The sequence below is a fragment of the Delphinus delphis genome, chromosome 9 (genome assembly GCF_949987515.2).
Source record: "Delphinus delphis chromosome 9, mDelDel1.2, whole genome shotgun sequence".
Classification (NCBI taxonomy): Eukaryota; Metazoa; Chordata; class Mammalia; order Artiodactyla; family Delphinidae; genus Delphinus; species Delphinus delphis.
In genome coordinates, this window is record NC_082691.1 from 15,744,318 (window position 1) to 15,762,043 (window position 17,726).

At 41.0% G+C, this 17,726-nt stretch overlaps 1 protein-coding gene across 4 annotated transcripts in view; it reads left to right on the forward strand.

Annotated features, from left to right (window-relative positions):
- Positions 1-17,726, forward strand: part of VPS41 (VPS41 subunit of HOPS complex) — a 187,900-nt gene that overhangs the window by 109,416 nt on the left and 60,758 nt on the right. For all 4 annotated transcript variants that reach the window (XR_009520589.1, XM_060020220.1, XM_060020222.1 and 1 more), the window contains 3 exons: positions 5,012-5,131; positions 7,012-7,158; positions 12,517-12,583. Coding sequence is in view for 3 of the 4 variants with exons in the window: in XM_060020220.1 (XP_059876203.1) it covers positions 5,012-5,131; positions 7,012-7,158; positions 12,517-12,583 (334 nt within the window). In the remaining variant the exon portion in view is untranslated. The remainder of the gene's footprint in view (positions 1-5,011; positions 5,132-7,011; positions 7,159-12,516; positions 12,584-17,726) is intronic.

Sequence of the window (17,726 nt, forward strand, 5' to 3'; positions counted from 1 at the left end):
ACTAACTAAAGATGGGCCGAGTAACTGGGGGATTTGGGAATCACACAGCTCTTCCTGTAGCAAATACATTGTGTGTATGGACCACAAAGGAAAGAATAAGACTTGCAGACCTAGGAAAGCCTACTCAGTATCTAATATTTGTTATTCCTGTGTGTCTAGCAAAGTACGTATAACATGTGGTTTCTCTCCCCGATGGATTTGCAGTCTGCTAGGAAGAGGAGAAGAAAATACATGATCTCAGTGAACTAGATATAAAATGGTGCTGACGATCGCATGACTCAGAACCAGCATGACCGTAAGACGTATGTAGAACCAGGAAATCAGGGGGAAGTTATTTTGATGTACGAAAGAATTCTCCGAAATAATGGTCCTGTCTAATATATTTAAGGCTGTTTGTTTAGTTTTCAAATATAAACTTATATAAAATTTATATAAAAATTTATATAAAATATAAATTTCTTAGTTTTCAAATATAAAGTGATGAAACTACCGCTGTTTGAAAGACATGGGGAAAATAACATGAATCGTGTCTAAAATTGTAATGGAAATTAGTTAAAATTTATTTCATTTACAGAAGCTAGGATATTAGCTGCCCCCCACCTCCTGTTTTTGAGTACCCATCAGTGGCACAGAATGGGTACCACTGATGCCGCCGTCCGAATTATAAAAATAAGGGAGAAGCTCCTTTGCTCCTTTGATTTGTGTCAGAGCAGGTTACACAAGGTTTATTGTAATAGAACTCTGAAAACTCAGACTGAATTCAGCATTCTCTCCTTTTCTTCCTGCCCTCTGCTGGAAGCTTCCCTTGGAGCTAGAGCAGGAGACAAAGGAGGCTGGTGGCCTCAGCTTCATCCTATAACTGAAAGCACACTGACCACAGCAGAAAGGATAGAGTGGAGTGAGTTTGATTTGAATTACAACAGGACTTTATTAACAATTTTCTACAAGTTAAATGTTTTATTTAAAAAATAAGTACAGTTTATGTGAATTAATTCTAACACATAGTCAGGATGCTGCAACCATTCCTTCAAGTTCCAGTGAACTTTTTGATATTGTTTTGTTTCAAATATTCCCCTAAATTATCCTGACTGTACAAATTAGAGAAGGGATTTTCATCCGCCTATTAACATTATAAAAAATAATTCACATGTGCCATGCGGAATAATTATAAAATAGAAATAATATAAAATCGCCTGTTACCTCTTTCTGGAATTAATTATGATTACTTTGTAATGTGTCTTTCAGATTTTAATATATGGATACACATTCATATTTTATTTAAAAGTCATCATATTTAATCCTGTTTTGCAATCTGCTTTTTTATTTACTATGCCCTGAACCTCTTTTTCTGTTAATAAGAGTCCATATATAAAATCATTTAGAAATGATTGTATACTCTTCAGCTGTGTAGCTCTACTACATTTTACTCAGTCTATTTCTGGCCATTATAAATAACTTTACATAACTCTTTGCTCACTTATCCGATCACTTGTTAGCATAAATTTCTAGGCTAGGACTTCCTGGGGACATTTTTTAAAGCTTTGAGCCCATAATGCTAAAGGATCCTTCAGAAAGATTGTGGGTCCTACATACACACACACGTACACACACAGACAGCCATGTCCCTTGCCCCAGTGTCTGACCTTATCATTTTGGTTCATCTTTGTCAGTTTTTTCCTTTCCTTTTTCCTTCACCTGTCAATTCTGAGACCACTGCTATACTGTTTGGGGTGTTAATTTCATATAATGTTTTACTGTCTGGCAGGGCACATCCACAGGCCCACCCCCAAATTACTTAATTTAAAAAAAAATTCTTGTTATTCTCACATATTTTCAAATAAATTCATAGCATTTTGGAAGCTCTAGAAAAAGTTCCTTTGGGATTTCCTTTGGGTTTGCATTAAAATCTTAGGTTAACTTCGTAAGACTTAAGGTCTTCAGTGAGAACTTTGAGTCTTATCATCCAGGAACGTAATATCTTTCCATTTATTTAGTTCTCCTTCTCTCTCCCTCGATAAAGTATTTTGTTTTTGCTGTGTAGCTAGTACGCACCCATCTGTTTTTGTTCATTATTAACTTTGAGAGCTGTGGACTTTCCCTTGTTTACAACTTTGATTGCATCCCCTAAAGTTTAGGTCTGTGCTATTTGTATTTTCATTTTCCAAGTGCTCTGGTTGCAGTTCGATTTCCTCTTTTTATTTATTTATTTTTTTGGCTGTGTTGGGTCTTCGTTTCTGTGCGAGGACTTTCTCTAGTTGCGGCGAGCAGGGGCCACTCTTCATCGTGGTGCGCGGGCCTCTCACTGTCGCGGCCTCTCTTGTTGCGGAGCACAGGCTCCAGATGCGCAGGCTCAGTAGTTGTGGCTCACGGGCCTAGTTGCTCCACGGCATGTAGGATCCTCCCAGACCAGGGCTCGAACCCATGTCCCCTGCACTGGCAGGCAGACTCTCAACCACTGCGCCCCCAGGGAAGCCCCGATTTCCTCTTTTACCCAAGGAGAGAGAGTATTTTTTTGTTTCAGTTTTTTTCTGTTTTGCTCTTCTTATCCTTTGTTATTAATTTCTTGCTTAATTTTCTTGTCACCTGAGAATAAGGAGAATTATTTGTGAAGTTCTTCTCTACTTTACGGAATGTCTTAGTCATGTGTCAGGAGTGGGAGATTTTTTCTTATTCCCTAGACAAGTTTTATTGTTTTCAAATAGTGTACTTCTCCAAATTGCTGGTTTTCTTCTTGTTAGCACATATTTACTAGAAGTGGCTGTGAAGTTGCCTGTAGATTTTGTGAGAACGTTTCCACATCTTTTACTCTGGACAGTGGTGGGAGAAGGAAGTTTTATGTTTTCATTTTTGCTGAATTGGAACACAGTGTCTGTTGGGAAAACAGCTACCAAAGAATGTAATCATTGGTGCAGCAGGGAAGTGCTGGATTTTTTTAAAGCTTGCTTTCTGTATTTATTAAGGTAACTTTCTACAGGCACTGCCCACCTCACATAACTGGCACAACTGCCCTCCTGTGCCAGCCTGCCTGCTTTTTTCTTCCAAGCTGTGTCTCCAGGCAACAGCAGGAGTGGCTATTCAGGTGTGACTCTGCCAGTGCTGATCAAGGCCCCTGTGTCCCTGCCTGAGAGTTCCCCTGTGACTCCCCTCACCTCCAGCCGCCACTGCACTGAGTGTCATTCTGCTATATACTTGACCGAGGTGGGCTCTTTCTTGTAATGAGTTGGACCACAGCCTTCCCTGGGATCTTCTTTCTATCATGTTTTACAGAATTTCTAATTTAAAATTGAGGGCATATTTAATTTTGCTCACCCAGGTACAGATTATTCCCCTTTTAATACTACGTTGGCCATTTCTAGGTGGGGATTGGTGAGGGAGGGGAATTTGATGCCATGGGGCATCTTCCCCTGGCCATCCAGCCAATCCTCCCTTCCAACAGGTGCTTGTGGAGCATTCCCGGGCCCCGCCCACTTCTTACAATCCCCTCCCCCTGACCCAGGCCACAGAGGGAAGACAGACATTGTGACCTTACCAATTCCTCATGTTGAATACAGTTGTCTTTAGCTACCTGTCTTTAGTGAACTGTGATCTTATACGTGGCAGGAGTTGTATTCTCAGGCTTTCACCTCTGATCCCAAGTTTCAGAGCTGTCCCGTCACAAAACGCTGCACACACTCCGTGGGCGCCTCGGCTCTGTTCTCTGCGTCATGGCCAAGGGAGAGGCTGAATCACAGGTGGAGGCCGTACCTAAGTGTCACTAGCTGGAGGCTTGGTGGTGGTGATTTCTTGGAACCTGGGCGGGGGGAGGATGAGATGGGTTAGAAAGTTGCTGCGCGTATGTAGAGGAACTCTGTCCTGTGTTTATCCGATGAGAGCACCTGTGCTCAGTAGAAGCCCCGTCTCCAGTCTCCCCTGTGGCTGTTGTGAGGCCCCCTTGCTCTTGCATGGATGATAGAGAACTTTATACATTTCTGGCAATTTCACTTGACTAAACTCGGCTTATTAGTGACGGTGGACACTTATTTAATTTTAGGTTTTTTTTTTCTTTCCTTTCTTTCTGCTGCTTCTGGCTCTAGGAGCCTAACCATTGAGAAAGACATGTAAGAAATATAAATACTGTGAATTTACTCTCCACTATTCCCTATTTTTTCCCCTATTTTGGGGGTGGGGTGTACTAAGGTAAACTGAAATTGACGCTTATGATAGGAATTTTAAAAATTCTGTTATGGAAACTCTCATCAGCAATTGCTTTTAAAAGGTTAACTGTATATTTCAGGATAACATGTCTAAAGTTATATAGTGTAAGTTACACAATGTATAAATTATACCTTGTATGTATTAAATGACATATTGTATAAAGACCTTTTTTTTACAGGATTTAAATTGGATATATCAAGAAAAAACTTTTTATTGTATCCCTAATAATGCATGAATTCTAGAACTACATATTTATGTAGAAGTTTTGATTAAAGACCCTAGCTACTCTGAAGTTTTTGTAGAAGTTTAATCCTAAAGCAAATTTCTCTTATGTTATGACATGAATTACTGCTCAAAAATCATTGTTAAATTATTTTTCTAGGGTTAAGTGAAAGACCCCTTCTAATCATTGCAGTTTAATCTGTGGCTAATATTTTATTTTCAGGGAAAACATTATCAGGTTTTGATTTCCCAGTTTACTAAATAAATTAATTCATGGTCAACTATTTGAAGAACTTTCTGTGATAAAAATCTTTCTACTAGTGTACATTATTTTCCCTGAATTTTGGTGTTTTGGTGCCATCTTGTGGCTGGACTGTGTAGTAACCTCAACACCCAAACACATTTCAGTGTCCTCGATAGGGTAAAGGATAGACTGGGAATGCTTTCCAAAATGCAAATCATGTACCACTAGAAACCTACATTTAAAGGGCTGAGGATAGTTTGTTACTCGGTGAATGGACAAGAAAAAATAGTAAGGAATTTGATATATGACTCTTGGTTTCTAAAATTCTGTTTTCATGATATTTGCCCCTAGTTGCTGCTGTTTGAACGGTCTTGGATGAGCAGATGGAAGTCTTCAGTTCTGCACGAAGGAGAAGGGAACATACGGAGTGTGAAGTGGAGGGGCCATCTGATTGCCTGGGCCAATAATATGGTACAAGCAGTGTCCCTAACGCTGGTTCAGAGCTAGAAGGACAGCCGGACCGAGAGCCCTGTGACAAAGGGCAGGGATGGCGCTCCTGCCACCGCCATTTCTCTGGGTTTTTTTATATCCCCGTATCTCCTCCCTCTTTTTTTTTTTAACATCTTTATTGGAGCATAATTGCTTTACAATGGTGTGTTAGTTTCTGCTTTATAACAAAGTGAATCACTATACATATACATATATCCCCATATCTCCTCCCTCTTGCGTCTCCCTCCCACCCTCCCTATCCCACCCCTCTAGGTGGTCACAAAGCACCAAGCTGATCTCCCTGTGCTATGCGGCTGCTTCCCACTAGCTATCTATTTTACATCTGGTAGTGTATATATGTCCATACCACTCTCTCACTTCGTCCCAGCATAGCCTTCCCCCCTCCCCGTGTCCTCAAGTCCATTCTCTACGTCTGTGTCTTCACTCCTGTCCTGCCCCTAGGTTCTTCAGAACCGTTTTTTTTTAGATTCCATACATCTGTGTTGGCATACGGTATTTGTCTTTCTCTTTCTGACTTACTTCACTCTGTATGACAGACTCTAGGTCCATCCCCCTCACTACAAATAACTTAATTTCATTTCTTTTTATGGCTGAGTAATATTCCGTTGTATATATGTGCCACATCTTCTTTATCCATTCATCTGTCAATGGACACTTAGGTTGCTTTCATGTCCTGCCACTGAAATTTCTAAAAGGTACATGGAGCGATTGATATCATACCCGGAGGGTAAAGAAATTACATTGCTTTTGGTGTTCATGGGAGAGTAATTTCCAACATATTCTGGACTCTATCTTAGAGGAAGAAAGCTGAGGCATGGAGAATAGCCAAGAAAATGAAAAGACATCTTAATAATGAAAGGGCTGCATTGGAAATGTGGTCTTGAAAATACCATTTGCCTATTAGCCGAGGGCAAATGCCAGTTGCTATGAAACAAGGGCAGGATATTGCTGATTTTTCTTTTACTCTCAGTATAATCACAGACCCAAAACAGGCCTGCCTTTGAAAAAGGGGATCCTAATTTTTGGTACTTCACTTATCTCAAGTTTACTCAATATCAGTAGGGCGAGTAGAAAGTTTAAAAATTACCTTTTGGACATCTGGCATAGCTTTTGGAATTTTGAGGTATAATTTAGCAAATCAGTGCTATTCCTTTTTGGCCTCACTACATGGCATGCGGGATCCCAGTTCCCCAACCAGGGATCGAACCCATGCCCTCCATGCTGGAAGCGCAGAGTCCTAACCACTGGACCACGGGGGAAGTCCCCTGCTATTCCATTTTGAATGGTAGAAACCTCCCAGAATCTACCATGCCAGTCAGGACTTTTCTTACTTCTCCTGGGTCACAGTCAAGGTCAACAGACATGTGGCCTCTTGGTCTATTTTCATTTAGCTGCTTGCTTGATGTTTCCATTTGAGTACTTTAAAATGTCAGGCGTGTTTTTCTTTATATAGTGGTTTTGCAGATTCAAAGCTTTTCTGAAAAGCAAAGCCCGTATTTGTGGTGGAACGATACAATTAGAGATGTGACTTTCTGTCTTTTTGGAAATGCAGTTGTTGATATCTGTACATTGCCCACTTGTGTTGGATTTGAGTGGCCTGTGCCATCCACTCATAAAATCTAGTTTGCCTAGAAAGAAGGACAGAGGTTTTCTTTCGTTTTGGGTTTTCACAGGATTCTTGTGGAGTAGGAACGTTTCTGCGGCTCCCAGCAGCACCTAAAAAACACTGTCGATACTTTGCTGTGCTGGTTATCCCTGATGGTTAGCAGTGGCCATTAATAAATTTTCTTTTACCTTCCTTCTCCCAAGGAGAGGATGCTTAATGCTATTTTATTTTCCAGGGTGTGAAGATTTTTGACATCACCTCAAAGCAGAGAATCACCAACGTGCCCCGGGATGATATAAGTCTTCGCCCCGATATGTATCCCTGTAGCCTCTGCTGGAAGGACAGTGTGACACTGATCATTGGCTGGGGCCCCTCTGTCAAGGTAGTTTTGCTTGTATTTCTTGTACGTCTGTGTTGTTACAGAGCTACCGAAGGTGGTCCACAGGAGAGCGAGTCCTTGAATGGCTTCTCGGAACCAGAATATTTTCACCTGCATATTATTGTCATGTGATAATCATTTCATGCTTGAATTCTTCCATATGCATAGATTTTCAGATCTATCCTTTCTCCTGAACTTCTCCATGTTCAGAATGGTGCTGCCTTTGTGATCCTTTTTAAATTTCCCATAACCCGATTGGCCTTAGCTCTATGTAAAGCATGTGTTAGGTGTTGTTGGTTCACCTGGGTCCCTTTCGTTATTGTTCTTTTCATTTCCCGTAGCTTTGATTCTGAGCTTCTTCACTAGGACCGATGGTGGAAAAAAGAAGGTTGAGATGAAATCGTCCTGCTTGCTCGGTAGTAGTTTGGTGGAGTGAAGACCCAGGCTTATTATGGATGATAAGATTTGGGGCTATTTTGTCACGTATATTATCTGCCAATATGTGCCTGGGTGAATGAAGCTATTCTGCAAATGGAGGCCCCAAATCCATTCACCTTTATTTCATGCCTAGTCGTTTTTCTTGTATTAGATGTTTCAGAGCCAAAAGTTGTTTTCTTCCCTTTAAAAATATATACCTTAATCTAAACAACGTAAACTAAAACTTAGCTGAGTTAAAGACGCTGTGAGAAAGTATCCCAGCCATAGTCTAATGGAAGAGCTCGGCTCTGAAGAGTCACGCAGACCTGGAATCCATTCCAACTTTTCCACTTAACTTCTTGCGTGACCCTCTCTGAGTCTTACTCTCCTAATCTGTAAAATGGGCGTGTTAATTGTTCTCACATCACATGTTTCGGGGACGATTAAACGAAGAGCTTAGCATAGGATCTGGAGTATTGTACTTGATAAATATCAGTGTCATTGTTACGCCGTAAAATTCCAGAGAAGTCATGAAAGAGACCTGGCTATTTAAAATTCTTCAGTGGAAAGAAAAGCATAAAAATTATTAATGTTATCACCAAAATAAGTGTTGTTAATCTGAGGTAAAGTCTCGTTGATACGATTCAGGTTCTCTTTCTTTCTTAATTGAACACGTGGTCATTATTTCCATGTGTTAAATGAACACAACATGATTCACATTTAAGGTAACAGGAAGGAGGTTGTACCCCCAAAGTCTATGATAAAAAAGTGATTCCCAGTCTCCCTATCCCATGCGTGTGGTTACTGATCCAATAAAGTAATGTTCTTGATATTTTTTAAGTTTCTTAGATGAACCAAGTGGCTTTTTCCTCTGTTGTGATTCGCTTTTCTTTCGGTGAAAGATAAGGGAAATTAGTCTATTGGGACATGTGAGAAGTTTGCTGACTGTTACCAGAAATGCTTCCTCTATTAGGCTGAATAATGGTCCCCAAAGACAGCAGGTCCTAATTCCCACCACCTATAAATGTTTCTTTATGCGGCAAGAGAGTCGGGCAAAACATGTGACTAATGAAGCATCTTGAGTTTACCCTGCATTATCTGGGTGGGCCCTCTAAGAGGGAGTGCTACCCCAGAAGAGGAGAAGGCAGTGTGACCATGGATGCAGGGATTGGAGTGAGGCAGCCAAGGAATGCTGGAAGCCACCAGAAGCTAGACGAGGAGAGGAACAGATTCTTCCCTAGAGCCTCTGGAGGGAGCGTGGCCCTGCTGACACCTTGAACTTAAATCTTAGGGTTAGTACCCCATGCAGCTGCTGGGGAGGGGTGTGAGCTGAGGAAGCAGGAGGGGCAGATCCTTGAGACTGGAGTGAGATTGGTGAGTCTCTGTGGTACATAAAGGAAGGCATTATTGCCGGAGTGGATGGAGCAGGTGTGGAGAAGATGGATAGAAGATGACAGAAGGGATAGGGACAGAGGGAGGGAGGGGTGTGTGTTGTGATGGAGAAGATCGTGTAAGGGCTCTCTGGGACAGAGCTCTGACCACAGCACCTAGGGGATAGTATAGGCCATGGCCCAGCTGCCAGTGGTGTCATGTGTCCTTGTCTTCAGAGGGGCTGTAGGATGGCCAGAGACACCATCAGGCTTTGGCGTGAGTCCCAGCTCCAGCCTTGAGGTCCTGGGCAGCTCTCAGAGCCTCTGTGTTCTCGTGTCTACATTAGGGCTGGTAGTATCACCTTCCAGGGGCGTCTGAGGATTGGAAGAGGCCCGGGCAGTCCTCAAGTTCTGTCACTCTCTCTCAGATCTCTCCACTTCCCTCCATCCCCCGTCGGGTCCCCTGACTCTAGTTTCGCCCCCCTTAATTCTGCCCTAAACAGTGCAGCCAGGATGATCTTTTCAGAGTGCAGATCAGGTGATGTCAGTCTCCTGGTTAAACCCCTCCAGGATGCTCATTGCTCATAGGATGACATCTTCCTCTTTCATGATGATCTGCCCCGTGTTCCTGTCTAGCCCCTCCTTCCCCTATCCTCTCTGCTTCTGTCTGATTACCTTCCCGTTGAGGGCCCCAAGCTGTCAAGTTGCCCTTTGGCACCTGTCCTGTATCTCCTGCTTCAACTTACATGGCGCTTCTTCCAGGAAGTCTTCCATCCCTGCTAGTAGATGCCCCCTGCTCTGTATTTCTGTACTTCTCCATCACACTTCAGTAAATGCCTTATTTAGTTGTTTGTCTCCCCCACTGCACCATAATCTGCCTAAGAACAGAGCTCTATCTGCTTTACAAAGCCCTCAGCTCAGGACAGGTGCCCCGTAGTTGCTAAAAAGTGCTAATTAATATTTCTATTTCATATATATATATATATATATATATATATATATTATTGTTACACTTCAAACCACGTGGAACACTGCTCCATGTGTACTTTTATCAACACATTAAATAAAGCAGTTGTTCAGTTGGCATGTGGAGCGTGCCTATTAGACAATTTAGTAGTTTCCCTAGTAAGTGTGGATAGAAGAGTGGATAACTTATACGAAGAGAAGGAAAATTGGGGGAGCGGACAGGAAATTGTCTGAGATGGACAGGAAACAAATGACAGAAAGTGGGAAATTGTCTGAGATGGACAGGAAACAAATGATAGAATCCAATCAAAGGAGAAAATAGCCTGTCACTTCTCAGTAAATGCCTGTACCTCCACAGCACTGGGTTCAAGTCCCGTGTCAGAGAAAGAGAGTACTGTGGCCCTCTGTGTCTGTGGGTTCTGCATCAGTGGATTCGACCAACCTCGATTGAAAATATTTGGGGGGAAAAGATCCAGAAAGTTCCGAAAAGCAAAACTTTAATCTGCTGGAAACCAGTAACTATTTATTAACATTTACATTGTAGTAGGTATTATAAGTAATCTAGAAATGATTGAACGCATATAGGAGGATGTTTGTAGGTTATATGCAAATACTATGCCATTTCCTATAATGGACTTGAGCATCTTCAGATTTTGGTATCCTCCAGGGTCCTGCAGATACCAAGGGATGACTGTACTGTCAGGTAGTTGCCGTGTTCCTGGACAGTGATTTGGACATGGATATTAGCCAGACCAAACCTTAAAAAAATGTACATTGATCTATCAATTCTACTTCTAGGAATTTATCCTAAGGCAACAAAAGTCCAACAGTTTTATACACGAGTACGTTGATTGCACTATTGCTTGCATCAGAGATAGATAGAAGAAAAAACTAATGTCTAAAATAGGATTGAGTAAATAAATGACAGTATATCCCTGTAATGAAATGCTATAAAGACATTAAAGAATTATGTAAGGATATTTAAATAATACGTTAAATTAATTGTAGTAATTTTAGGTTGAGAAAAGTAGCTTCCCCAAAAGTGTGGGTTGCTAATAGTGTTCACTTTGTTGTGGGACCACAGATAATAATTTGGTTTTTTCCCTTTGGGTTTTCTGTATTTTACAATTTTTCATATGGTAGCTATACTTAGGGTTGCAGCTATAAATTAACACAATAAATGCTGCCTAAAAGAAAAAGGAAAAAAAACTAGTCCCTGATGAAAGTTGTATAAGATCAGTACTTAACTTGAGGTTCAGCTTTTTTTTTTAATTGAAGTATAGGTGATTTACAATGTTGTGTTAATTTCTGGTGTACAGCAAAATGATTTGGTTATACATATATATACATATATATATTCTTTTCCATTATGATTTATTTCATATTCTTTTCCATTATGATTTATCACAGGTTATTGAATTTAGTTCCCTGTGCTATACAATAGGACCGTGTTGTTTATTCATTCTATATATAATAGAATGCATCTACTAATCCCAAACTACCAATCCTTCCCTCCCTCAGCCCCCTTCCCCTTGGCAACCACAAGTATGATAATCTCTGCGTCCATCCATGTTGCTGCAAATGGCATTATTTTGTTCTTTTTATGGCTGAGTAATAGTCCATGGTATATATGTACCACATCATCTTTATCCATTCATCTGTTGATGGACGTTTGAGACTCAGTCTTAACCTGGATGGCTGAACTTAACGTGAATAACGTGAATTTTTCTCATTTCTTATTACAAAATAGAATACATTTCCATTAGAAAATATAGCAAAGAAAATATAAAGTATCTCTAGTCTTACCACCCTAAAACATCCACTGTTAACACACGTATGTGTTAAGGGTTGTGTGTAAGTGAGATATATACAAAAATAAATATATAAAATCTCTATCCAAACTGTATACATACAATTGAAAATAGGAGTTGGCAAACTTTTCTGTAAAGGGCTGGTAGTAAATATTTTAAACTTTGCATGATACATACTGTTTCTGCTGAGTATTTTTCCTTTTATTTCTGTTTTTCCTTCTCTCTCTTCCTCCCTCCCTCCTTTTCACTTTTTCAAGGCTTCAAAAATACAAAAACTCTTTTTAGCTTCCAGGCCATAAAAAAAGCAGACCAGGGGCCGGGCTGTTGTTTGGCACCCCTGATTTAAATTATATAATACATTGATTTTAATATGCTCAAGAGAAGAAGAAGAGCATGTGACGCTTTTGCAAAGTATTATTTAGCAACAGTGAAATGTTACTAATATGTGATCAGAAACACAAGACCTACTGTGGGTGCTTCTGTTAGAGATAGATAGAAGGAATCTGTGAGTAGAGTTGCAGAGAATGGGTCACTGAAACCATATTAAAACTATATTAGTTTCCTTCCTTTCTTTGTCCTCGAATAAAACTTTATTGAAGAATAGTGTCAGAGAATATAAGTAATGGTTGCTATATGTCATTGAAGTTAATTTCCATCACTTAAGTCACAGGGTAGGTTGTGTGCATTCCATCTTGAGTGCTACACGGCTAATTTAGCAAAAGTACCATATAGTGAATGACACGTGATGAAGAGTTTTCTATCAGATGAATAAAATAACCTGTGAATTTCTTTTCTAGATATGCTCGGTGAAGGAACGGCATGCCAGTGAAATGAGGGACTTGCCGAGCCGATACGTTGAAATAGGTATGCCTTCTGTGGTGTAAACCTTCAGAAGAGAATCCGTGTTATGAAGGGGAGTCCTAAGGCTGTGTTCTTCAGGGCTCATCATTGGTACCTTGATGAAATAGATCAAGAAACTTCTAAGATTTGAAGTTTGGCTGTAGAGACCCTTTATTCTAACTCTATTTCTAATTTTTACACAATAATATTGTAGTTGGCTTTGAAGTTGAATAACCATGAGCTTGGGTTCCAGTTCTGTTATTTACCACCTGGACTTTGGACAAGTTTCTGCGTGCCTCAGTCATTTTCATCTATAAAATACAGAAAAGAATACCTGTCTCACAGGTTGTTGGTCAAATTCCAAGCATGCGTGCACAGCTCATAATACAGTACTCACACTTGGTATTGTCAACGTGTGCCTTCTAAATATTTATTTCCCTCATCACTGGTCTGGTCCAAACCGCCATAGTCTTATCTGGATCGTGAGCCAGCAGCCTCCTAACTGGTTCATCTCTTTCCACTGTGAATTACTGTACTCTAGTCCCCCGCACTGCAGTCAAAATACAAATGAGTTGGTGTCACCACCCTTCAGTCCCTTCCCATTGCTCTTAGGATAAAGCTGAGACTCCTTAACTTGACCGTGGGGATCTGTGTTGGCCCTCACCTGCCTTTCTAGCTTCAGCTCATAACAAGCGTCTCCTTGGTCTCTGTGCTCCAGTCACACTGGCCTTCTTCCATCTGCCCGTGCTGCTGCTTCCCATCTCTCTAGAATGCTCTTCTTGCCTCTTTTTACTTCATGGACCCCTTATCATCTTTAATCATACCTCAGCTCAAGTGTTGCTTTTGTGGGAAGGCCCACTGGTCCTCCCTAAGCAGGTCAAATCCCCCCATGATAGGCATGTAGCATTTCCCTTTCTAGCCCTTGTTTGAGTTGCAGTGATCGTGTGATTATTCAGTGCATTTCTGTCTCTTCCACCAGACTATAAGCTCCTTGTTTTTGCTCAGTGCTTGTATCTCAGGGACCTGGCACCATACCTGGCACATAGCAGGTGCTAAATAATTTTGGTTTGAATGAATCAGTGACTCTGGAAACAACTGTTCAGGAAAAGTATGCCAAGGAGGCTATGCCACTACTTTTATACCTTAGTTTTAGGACCTAGTGCCAAACTTACTCAAACAGAAAGGGTGAGAATTGACTGACTTTTGTCAGTTAAACAAAGTAAAAGCTCTTCTTGTATTATTTAGAGCTGAGTAATAATAGGAGACAGTTTTGTGGCGGAGAAGGTGTGCCATGTTGTATGTCAGCTGAAAAGTTTATTTACCCATTTGCATGGTGGATGGGGAATATACATTTGATGGGTTGTTATAACAGGATGAAGCTGAGATAAATCATTTGCACATGACTGTACTTTTTTTTTTAATTAATCTTTATTTATGGCTGCATTGGGTCTCCGTTTCTGCACGTGGGCTTTCTCTAGTTACGGCAAGCGGGGGCTACTCTTCATTGTGGTGCGCGGGCTTCTCATCGCGGTGGCTTCTCTTGTTGCGGAGCACGGGCTCTAGGTGCGTGGGCTTAAGTAGTTGTGGTACGTGGACTCAGTAGTTGTGGCACACGGGCTTAGTTGCTCTGCAGCACGTGGGATCTTCCTGGATCAGGGCTGGAACCCGTGTCCCCTGCATTGGCAGGCGGATTCTTAACCACTGCGCCACCAGGGAAGTCCCATGACTGTACTTTCATAAACAGAGAAAGATGTACCCACCAGGCAAATATGGTTGTAGCATTTAAATCTGGGATATTTTATACTTGAAGTCAGAAGTTGGTGGTAGGGTTTTAATAGTTTTGCTGTTCTTTTGTTTGTTTTGCCTTAGAAGGATAAATACATAAATTCATAGTTCGGATTTCTCAGGGTCTGGACGAAATAGGTAAATACAGAATATAATGATACTGAGGAACTAGATAAGACTGAGAACTAGAAGATAAAGATAATTATTTCACTATCTCTGTTTTCTGCCCCTCCCCTGCCTACCAGAATAAAACCTGAACATCTCAATGCATAGTGTCCTGAGAGATAAGTATTAGAATATTTTAAATACAGATGAGTTTAAAAAAAAAAAAAGAAAGGCAAGAACTCTGGGAACTTTAGGATGTAAAAATTGCCAGGAAGGCATAAAAATGCAGCAATGTCATCTTCTCTCCTTAGTTGGTGTTTATTGCTTGCCTACTAGGTACGGGCCATTGTGCTATGTGTATTACCTGCTTTAGTTCACTGTCACAGCAGCCCTTTGAAGGGCAAGTAGTAGGCTTCTTGTTCTATAGATGAAGAAAACTGAGGCTCAGGGTGGTAAACAACCTGTCCAAGGTCTTACTGCTGTGGCATTAAAATGGATAGAATCTAACCCTGCAGAGCCAGGCAGGGAGGCCAGGCAGTTTGCCAAATTCCTGTCTGATATTGATAAGGTTGTTTTACCTCCCTAAGCCAGACTTTCCTCACCTATAAAATGGAGGTGAGGGACTTCCCTGGCCATCCAGTGGTTCAGACTCCGTGCTTCCATCGCAGGGGGTGTGGGTTCGATCCCGGGTCGGGGAACTAAGTTCCCACACGCCATGCAGTGTGGCCAAAAAATTTTTTTAAAATAAAAAATTTAAAAAGTAAAATGGAGATAAGACCTACTGTCTCAGATAGTTGGGAGAATTAGACATGATTCTAAGGTCTGTAACACTGTCCTTGGCACACAGTAGGTGTTCACTGAATCACAGTGGTTATTATCACCGTGCAGACTTCCATCTCAGCTCCATGACTACTAACAGCCGGCCCAGTGGTGGCCCTAGAGCCCTGGGATCACATTATTAAAGTGTGTTTTGTCTGTACTACAATTTCCATGAAATAGACCGTGTGTGAGTACTAACAGTATCACATTAGGGACATTTTACTAGTATGGTTAATGGTTAAGTACCATTTTTTCCCCTCTTGAGAGCAAACCTTTAAGAATATAAACCATTGCCACAGCAGGAGGCAAAGTGGTTTAGATAAGAGTCCTTGACTAGAATAAAGGAAAAGAGAAATGTTAGGAGGTCTGGATTACAATTTGCTTTATGACAGTGTAAGCCACTGTTCTTTAGTAAATGAGGTGAAAATGACATTGAGATGAAAGAAATATCTGTGGCTGTACATTACATTTCTCAGAAGCCAGGTGTTTATAACTCTTCCTTATAAATCCGAATCTCAAAAACAATGCAAAAGTTATTCCTCTCAATAAGATATTCTTGTAAATGAAAGCTAATAATGATAATAAAGATGAAGCTTACTGGCCAATCTCTAATCCATGAAGACGTAAGGTTACACAAGGTTTGGGGGATGTCATTTCTTCTTCCAAATTACAGTTTTAAAAGTAGGTTGTGGTCCATGCCTGCTGTACTTATTTAACTTAACTTGGGTCTCTTACTGTCACAGGACTCCCTAACTCTCTGGCACTTTTTACCAAAGTCGTCCATGTTCTTAATGGAATGGTAGTTGGGAGCTGCTACTATGTTGTTGGGAAATGAAGCCAATACTGGTGTGTCATCTTGGGGGCATCTACTGCCAAGGGCGGATAACTTACATGCAAGGAATTAATGATTGACTCCCTAGTCTTGATTTCATATGGAAGTCTATTTCAAAAATAATAATAATCAAGAGAAAAGCTACATGGGAATCTACATAAAATGACAGAGAGAAGCCAGGAAGAAAGAGAAGGCGAAGAAAATAAGGGACATCTTTTTCACTTCAATTAAGCGGAGTCCGTAGTGTTAGTTTATTATATGCTGTGGCTCTATTTAGCACATTGTTCTATTTTCAGCCTCTTGATTGACTTGGAAATTGAAGGCCTTTTTGCATGGTGGAAGAGAGCTGTGAAATGCATGCCTTTCTTAGGTCTAAGTCTCTCTATCCACCTGTTAGCATTCTGACCCAGACACACAGGTTCCAGCAGTGGGACAGGTCTCCCGTGCATGTGAACGACGAGGCTCACCTCCGTGTCTTAAGTCTCAGTAGAAATCAGGGCAGTTCAAGGTGTCCATAAGGATCTAGCTCTGTATGGTTTTCTGTTCTGTTAGACTTCAGTTTGATTCTCTCTAATCTATTAATTCTTCTGTTCTGCATTGAATTTTTTCCCCCACATTTTTTAATGAAAATTATTAAACATACCAAAAAACTAAAGAATTTTACTGGATCTATTTACTCGCTTCCTTGATTCCACAGTTAAGATTTTATTATACTTGTTTTATTACGCGTCTGTTCCTCTATCCATTTGTCACTCAGTGCTGGAGACTCAAATACTTGTTGGAAGTGGAGTTAATAAATTTTCTCTACCATAAGTAGCGGTAAGAAATCGGAAGCACCTGAAGTAAGAAGTATATCTTGTTCATTTTATAACAACTGCCACCAGCCACATGCTTAAATACATTACACACAGAATTTTGTTTAATCTTCACAATGGTCCCAGTGGGTAGGGCTGCTATCCCATTTTATAGGTGAAGAGGCTGAGGTTTAGAGGGACCAAGTAACCTGCTCCAGATGCGGACATTCGGAAGCAAAGAAGGCAGCGTTTGAGCACAGATAAGCCTAGTTTCGAAGCTGTTTCTCCTCACTGCTGTGCCATGCGTTCGTCCATGCGTGCCCTCCGCCTAGCCCCAAGCCCTCACGTGCAGCCAAAGTAACTGATGAGAAGAAAAGCAGCTTGCCGCAGGCACTCAGATACCAACCATGGGGCAGAAATTCTCCAAAGACCCTTTAAATATGCAGTGAGGATGTCTGCTCCCCTGTTCTACAAACAGCCAGATGAAATGGACATGCAGTAGATTTGTTTTTGTATTTTGGTTCAAGTGAAGTATCTCATTTAGAAAAATAGAAATTTTGTTTCCCCTTGTATTCTGGGACTGACAGCTCTTCATCGTTTCTCCTCCAAATGTTTAGGGAATCTCTAGAACCTAGTTGCCTTGGATGGCTATCAAAATTGTTTCTAAGGAAAGGAAGTCAAATCCAGACGGTGATGTGATTCTTTCAGCCCTCTTGTGTGCCCTTTCTTATTGTCTGGCTTAAGTTTAGTTGATGTATCAAGGCAGTTTTGGATTTTGGGGTGGGGGGGAGGGTGGGTGGTTAGGTCTCTGAATGTGTGTATGTATTTATTT